This window comes from Lipotes vexillifer, unplaced genomic scaffold (assembly GCF_000442215.2).
Source record: "Lipotes vexillifer unplaced genomic scaffold, Lipotes_vexillifer_v1.1 scaffold394, whole genome shotgun sequence".
Lineage (NCBI taxonomy): Eukaryota > Metazoa > Chordata > Mammalia > Artiodactyla > Lipotidae > Lipotes > Lipotes vexillifer.
In genome coordinates this window covers 442,030-449,233 of record NW_006791731.1, presented here as the reverse complement: position 1 = coordinate 449,233, position 7,204 = coordinate 442,030, and the positions used below count along the sequence as shown (strand labels likewise).

Genomic DNA, 7,204 nt, shown 5'->3' with positions numbered 1-7,204 from the left:
CAGGAATTCCTGCTCCAGTCAGATCCAGGAATTCCTACAGCCACAGGGTCTTGAGAGCGAGTTCTTGGCATTGAGTGAAACTTCAGCTAACCCAAAGCCATGGTTGGACTGGGGGTGCACGATTGCCTGGGGAGGGGGCTCATATGAGACCTTGGTTGAGGAGGCCACTGCAGGTGTCCTGCTCTGCCAGCTCTGAGCTCCTGCTGCCCTTCGGGAGCCTGGGTCGGTTTCCCAGGGCAGGCTCAGGATGCCAAGGACTTGGGGCACTTGGCCGAAGCTTTGTTGAAATTTACCCCAGTGGCAGCCATAGGTGGGCAGACCGCCAAACGCTTTACCTCATTCCATCTTCGGGATGAAACAAGGCCTTCTGTCCTCAGCTCGCTGGCAGCGGCTGCACCCACGACGTCTTCCAGGGTGGTTGTTTGATGGGTTTGCCTGGAGCTCCCAGTTGCCCTCTTGGGCAGGTTCTAGGCAGTGGCCTCTGTGTCCTGCAGGGTTTCCCAGTCTCCACAGCCTAGAGATTGATGAGGGCAGAGCCTGGGGTTGGCTCTCCTGTGGCTTTCCACCATGAGGGACCGCACAGGACCCGTGGGGACTGTCCCCAAGCAGCCTGGTTCTGAAGATCACAGTGAGCAGGTCTGGGCCATCTCACCTTCTGCTGCCTTCGTGCTGCTGTTTCCCAGCATTAGATACCCCGTGGCAGACGCGGTATACCCCTGCCTTCTCCACTTCCCTCCTGAAAAGGGTGTTTTCACAGCTTGCTTTCAGAGGCTGAGCTAGAACTATTTTCCCAACAATCTGTGCGGTCTCGTCAGCTCTCAGCCCTAACAGTTGCCAGGACAGGCAGGCCTGATGGAGCACCCCTGGCTGGGCGCAGGGTGACCACGGGGCCTCTGGAGACCTCGGGGCCCACAGCGCGTCCTGGGTAACAGGGCAACGTACGTGCAGGAGCCCAAGGAAGGAGCGTGGGTGGTGAGTAATTCAGGACCAGCTTGCCCAAGGGCAGCCGGGCTCATCCTGTTGTGGGAGGGGAGACCAGAACGCACCACACACGCCCAGGCTCACTCACAGGGGCTGGGGTGGTGGAGGGTGGCATCGGGGTCCATTTCTGCCCCCACCCCGTACTTAATTTTAACTTTTAAAAATCCTGTGGGCTTTTTTTGACACAATTTCAAATGTCCAAAGAAGTTGGACTGATAACATAAAAACTTTTTTCTTTTTGAAACGTTGACAAATAAGCCGTCAACCTGCCCCATTACCCCTGAAACCTTGAGTTATTTCCTCAACAGGGACATTCTCCTCCACAGCCAGTCGGGAAACTGACACACTGTGACCCTCTAACCCTCAGAGCCTGTGTTACCAGGTGCCCCAGTAACAACCTTTCAGCCCCAGGACCCCACCTGGGCCCATGTCTGTCTCCAGTCTGGAAGAGGCCTAATTGTCTCCTCAGCTCTCACGGCTAAACTCGAGGTCAGGGCATGGCCCCCCAGAGGCCCGCTTGCCCAGGGCGTCTGACACCAGCTGCAGGTTCCAGCGTCCCCATGGGTTCCCTCACCTCAAACCACTGGCTACAAATTGGGGGGTCCCCACAGACTCCCTCAGTTTTGATAGTTCCCTAGGACAACTCAGGAGATACTGTACTTATGATTATGGTGTTATCTTAGCAGAAAGATAAAGCCGGAATCAGCAAAAGGAAGAGATGCCCAGGGTGAGGTGAGGTCTGGGAGGGTCCTAGCCTCAGAACGTCACGTCCTCCGACACATCCCCTACCTCTCATCCCCCTCTGACAGTACACGTGGGTCACCCCCAAGCTTTGGTGTCCAGAGTTTCATCTCATAGCCCTGATTGATGTGAAGACCCTGAACTCTAATCCCGTGGTTGTCCTTTCTGGCTGGCAGAGCCCCTCACTGGTGTGAACCGTCAAGGCTGTTATGTGGCTCAGATGCTGCCATCACTCAGGAAATCTCATGGGTTTAGAGGCACCTCCCAGGAGCTGGGTAATGTTAATTCCTCATCACATGATGACCTTGACATATTTTTTTTGGGGGAGATAGCACAAAAATTTTTAAAAGGGGGGGGGGGGGGTCAGCAAACTCTGGCCCTGTGCCAAATACAAGGGTCAGAGGTGCTGCCTATTCTATAAATAGAGCTCCTTGGAGCTGCAGCCACGCCCCCCTCACCTTCCTGAGGCTGCCCCTAAGACCCAAAGTATTTATTGTCTAACGTTTTCAAGAAAAATTTTGCCGAGCCCTGATGTGGGTTTGTCTGATGTTTACTCCCAGTTTGTCCCATTGTTTCGCCCTTTGCTTCCCTTGTCCTTTGATGTGGGTGCCTGTGCCCCTCGCCCCTCCGTCGCCAGCTTAGCGCCCCCAGGACTTCTCGGGTGAACTCATTCCTACTGCTCAGCCGTCCCATCCACCCTGAGGGCTTGTGTCCCGCCATAAGGGAAAACTCTGCCCTCCCACGTGTTCCTTTCTCTTGCTTGTGTCAGTCTGGACGGGGACATTTTACTCCGAGGGCTGCTCTCACTCAGCATCAGTGCTGTGTAGCTGCTGAGACTGGGTTTGGCTCATAGGAGGAGCCCCTCCACCTGGCTTTTAGAACCCTTCTCTCACTTTTTTTTTTTTTTAAATATTTATTTAGGCTGCACCGGGTCTTAGTTGCAGCACACAGGATCTTTAGTTGCGGCATGCAGACTCTTAGCTGTGGCATGCACGCAGGATCTAGTTCCCTGACCAGGGATGGAACCCGGGCCCCCTGTGTTGGGAGCACGGAGTCTTAACCGCTGCAGCACCAGGGAAGTTCCCCTCACCCTTCTCTCTTTAAAAAAAAAAAAAAAAAAAAAAAATATTTATTTATTTATTTGTGGCTGTGTTGGGTCTTCGTTGCTGTGCGCGGGCTTTTCTATAGTTGCGGCGAGCAGGGGCTACTCTCCTTTGCGCTGGGCGGGCTTCTCATTGCGGTGGCTTCTCTTGTTGTGGAGCATGGGCTCTAGGCACGTGGGTTCAGTAGTTGCAGCACGCGGGCTCAGTAGTTGTGGCTTGCGGGCTCTAGAGCGCAGGCTCAGTAGTTGTGGCGCACGGGCTTAGTTGCTCCGCGGCATGTGGGATCTTCCCAGACCAGGGCTCAAACCTGTGTCCCGTGCATTGGCAGGCGGATTCTTAACCGCTGAGCCACCAGGGAAGCCCCTGACCCTTCTATTTTAATCTCCAGCATCTGACTGTAAATTGTTTTAAATGTACAGCAGAGCTGGTGAGTCTGGCTTTTATCAATAGCATCTTGGAACCCTTCCAATGCCCTCCGTCCTTTGAGCATTTTACTCCAGCTGGCAGCACAGTCATTCCAGGCTCAGCCTTGGAAGCAGCCAGTCTCCCGATGGTTCTTCGGGATGGAGCAGGGGCTCGGGGGCCACGGTGAGGATGCTGGTGTGCTCGCCACTCTGGGCTGTCTGCCCCAGGCTCCTCCATGGACAAGGGCTGCGGGTGTGCGTGCGTGTGTGGCTCTGAGCACACACGCCCAGGGCCATATGTTTGCTTCTGTGGCCAGCCATCAACGGCAAACCCGCTCTCCCATTTCCCACACGGGTCATTCTGGTTTTCTCCCTTTCTGTGTCTGTAACTCCTTCTGCAACTGGGAGAAGCCCGGCTCCCCTTGTCCCTAATTTACTGACTTATTAGCTAGGCCACCCCGAGTATAGCCATCACCCCACTGCCCTCACCTGCACCCCTACCCTCACCCCTGTGCAGACCTTGCATTAGCTTTTGGACGAATTATTCAGGAAGGAGGGCAGCTCCTCTTTGGGTCTCGGGGTGCTCAGAGAAATCCTGTCTCCTTGCTCATCCTGCCTCACACAGACAGCCCTGTTTGCTTCCTGTGTCAGGCTGGGGTGGGTGGGACAGACCCGGTTCGTGGCACTCAGTCTGGGCTGACCTCACTGCTCTAAGACACCGGTCTCTACAGCTGCTGGGAGGGCAGGAAGCCTGTGCAGGATCTGGCCGCCTCTTCCTTCCCACCTTTTCATCCTGGCCCCTCGTGGCGGAGGGGCTGGAACAGGATATGCTGGGGCGGGTGGAGGCTTGGCCTGCACCGGGTCCCCGAGAAGCAGGAGCCCCACACCCTGCTCGTGACGGTTTGAGGGGCTGGGGTCTGCGGCACTGGAGGCCTGGATTCTGGTCCTGGATCCTCCCCTCTCCAGACCCAGGGCCGCCTTGTCCGTAGCCTGGGGCGTGGGAGTGAGCGAGGACCCCTGCCCACACCAGAAGGCCTGGGCCTGCGGGACTTCCCAGGGCCGTGCCCTCAGCCGGGAGAGTAGGCCCCAGCCCTGGGGTTTGAGCCCCAGGGGCTCCTGTCCACTCCAGTCGGAGTGCAGAGGAGACAGGACCAGTGGTGCAGGGGGGCCTGAGTGAGGGCATGTCCACAGACAGAGCAGCCATTGCAGCTGTGCTAGCTTGTGGATGGATTTTCTTGAGTAACAAGTGTTATCAAAGAATGAAAAGAGCACGCCTGCTTGTTTGTTAGGGCCCGAGGCCCCCATTCCTGTCCAGGCGCCCCTGGGTGCACGTTCAGGGGCTGAGGGGTGGTGTGGATGCAGGATGCCCAGTCCACAGCCCAGTGGCTGAGACTGACCTGCTGGCCACGCAGTCCCGAGAGCCCAGCAGCCCTGCCAGGTGCTCACAGCGGTCCGGGGTGCTGACAGGGATCTGAGGCGAGTGCCCGCTGGGGCTGAGGGCAGCCTCTGCCCACAGGTCTTTGAGGGTCGGCCTGCAGATCTCCCTGGACTACTGGTGGTGCACAAATGTCGTCCTGCGAGGGGTGGAGGAGGTTTGTTCCTGCGTCCTGGCCTGGCTGGTCCTGGCCTGCGGCCTGCGGGGATGGGGGTGCCCAGGTGGAGGTGCCCGCCCACCCCCATCCCTTCCCTCTATACCTGTGGTCAGAACAGCCCGGGGTACTTGGAGGTGATGTCTGCATGTCACCAGCGGGCGGCTGACGCCCTGGTGGCTGGGGCCATCAGCAACGGGGGCCTCTACGTGAAGCTGGGCCAGGGGCTGTGCTCCTTCAACCACCTGCTGCCCCCCGAGTACATCAAGACGCTGCGGGTGCTGGAGGACAGGGCTCTCACGCGGGGCTTCCGGGAGGTGAGCCCTTCTCGCGGGAGTGTGGAGGCAGGAAGCGGCCGCAGGCTGCTCCGAGCCATGCCCCCCACCCCACCCCGCTGTCCTGCCAGGTGGACGAGCTGTTCCTCGAAGACTTCCGGGCCCCGCCCCACGAGCTCTTCCAGGAGTTTGACTACCAGCCCATCGCGGCGGCGAGCCTGGCCCAGGTGCACCGCGCCAGGCTGCACGACGGCACCGTGGTGGCCGTGAAGGTACGCGGGGCCCCCCGCGGGGGGGCACCCGGGCACCGGTGGCCAGTCCTCCCTGCAGCCTCCCGTGCAGGTGCAGTACATCGACCTGCGGGACCGCTTCGACGGCGACATCCACACCCTGGAGCTCCTGCTGCAGCTCGTTGAGCTCATGCACCCCAGCTTCGGCTTCAGCTGGGTCCTCCAGGTAACCGTGGGGGCCCGATGGGGCCGGGGGTGGGCCGCCTCCTGACCTGGACCTCCAGCTGCCCATGTGCCCCCAGGACCTGAAGGGGACCCTGGCCCAGGAGCTGGACTTTGAGAACGAGGGCCGCAATGCCGAGCGCTGTGCACGGGAGCTGCAGCACTTCCACTATGTTGTGGTGCCGCGCGTACACTGGGACGTGTCCAGCAAGGTGGGCTGGGTCCCCTCCTGGGCGGGGGTGTGCAGGCCTGCTGAGCTGAGGCACCTGTCCTCTCCCAGCGCGTGCTGACGGCGGAATTCTGTGAGGGCTGCAAGGTCAACGACGTGGAGGCCATCAAGACGATGGGGCTGGCAGTGCGGGATGTGAGTGCTGTGTGCCCGGGGCGGGGGAGGGTACGTGTGCCGTGGGCCCAGAATGACGGCCTGTGGCCTGTCCTCTCCCCAGATAGCAGAGAAACTGATCAAGGCCTTTGCCGAGCAGATATTTTACACAGGCTTCGTCCACTCTGACCCCCACCCTGGCAATGGTAGGAAAAGGCCTGAGCGGGTGGCAGTCGGGTCTGGGGTCAGGATGGGGGCAGTGTGAGACGGCGCGCCCTGTCCCTAGTCCTGGTGCGGAAAGGCCCCGATGGGAAGGGACAGCTGGTGCTGCTGGACCACGGGCTGTACCAGTTCCTGGATGAGAAGTAAGCTGGGGGTACGGGGGCTGGGTGGGCACGCCCCACCCCGCCCTGCAGGCTGGCCTTCCCCCCCGCTCATTGCCGGGCCCCCCAGGGATCGGTCAGCCCTGTGCCAGCTGTGGCGGGCCGTCATTCTGAGGGACGAGGCTGCCATGAAGGCGCACGCAGCTGAGCTCGGGGTGCAAGGTGAGGCCGGGGGGGTGGGTGTGAGGCGGGGAAGGGGGCACAGCCCTGGCTCAGGCCCCCCCCAGACTACTTGCTGTTCTCCGAGGTGCTCATGCAGCGGCCCGTGCGCCTGGGCCAGCTGTGGCGCTCACGCCTGCTGAGCCGTGAGGAGGCGGCCTACATGCAGGACATGGCGCGGGAGCACTTCGAGGACGTCATGGCCGTGCTCAAGGCCCTGCCGCGGTCTATGCTGCTCGTGCTGCGCAACCTCAACACCGTGCGTGCCATCAACGCCGCCCTGGGCGCCCCAGTGGACCGCCACTTCCTCATGGCCAAGAGGTGACCCCACCCCCGCCCCCGCGCGTGCGCACAGCGGGGGGCGGGGCCAGGAGGCCGGGCTGACGGCCTGCCGGTCGGTGGTCTCTGTGCAGCGCAGTCCGGGGCTGGAGCCGCCTGGCGGGCGCCACGTGCCAGAACACCTATGGCGCCAGCCTCCTGCGCCACATCAGGGTCATCTGGGAGTCGTTCAAGTTTGAAGTGGCCCTGAGGTGAGCAGGCGCGCGGGGTCCGAAGGGCGGGTAGCCAGGGCCCACCCCCCACCAACCTGCGACCCCTTGACTCCCCCACCCCAGGCTGGAGACCCTGTCAATGCGGATCACTGCCCTCCTGGTCCGAGTCCTGGTCCACCTGGGCCTCGTGCCCAAGACCAAGGGGCTGTACGAGTACCTGGAGACCTAGGGAGCCCCGGCAGGAGGACCACAGAGCTCGCCCCACCGCAGGCTGAGGGGCCGGCCAGGGCCAAGGCACAGACGC

General features: G+C 60.8%; 1 protein-coding gene across 1 annotated transcript in view; it reads left to right on the top strand.

Annotated features, from left to right (window-relative positions):
* The window catches only part of ADCK5 (aarF domain containing kinase 5), a 16,654-nt gene extending 9,460 nt beyond the window's left edge, over positions 1–7,194 (top strand). Inside the window, exons 4-15 of the mRNA XM_007464539.1 lie at positions 4,746–4,821; positions 4,935–5,135; positions 5,225–5,365; positions 5,436–5,549; positions 5,626–5,757; positions 5,826–5,909; positions 5,992–6,073; positions 6,154–6,232; positions 6,321–6,412; positions 6,478–6,730; positions 6,823–6,939; positions 7,024–7,194. Of these exons, the coding sequence (XP_007464601.1) occupies positions 4,746–4,821; positions 4,935–5,135; positions 5,225–5,365; positions 5,436–5,549; positions 5,626–5,757; positions 5,826–5,909; positions 5,992–6,073; positions 6,154–6,232; positions 6,321–6,412; positions 6,478–6,730; positions 6,823–6,939; positions 7,024–7,129 (1,477 nt within the window). The 3' untranslated portion in view covers positions 7,130–7,194. The remainder of the gene's footprint in view (positions 1–4,745; positions 4,822–4,934; positions 5,136–5,224; positions 5,366–5,435; positions 5,550–5,625; positions 5,758–5,825; positions 5,910–5,991; positions 6,074–6,153; positions 6,233–6,320; positions 6,413–6,477; positions 6,731–6,822; positions 6,940–7,023) is intronic.
* The last annotated feature ends 10 nt before the right edge of the window (positions 7,195–7,204 follow it).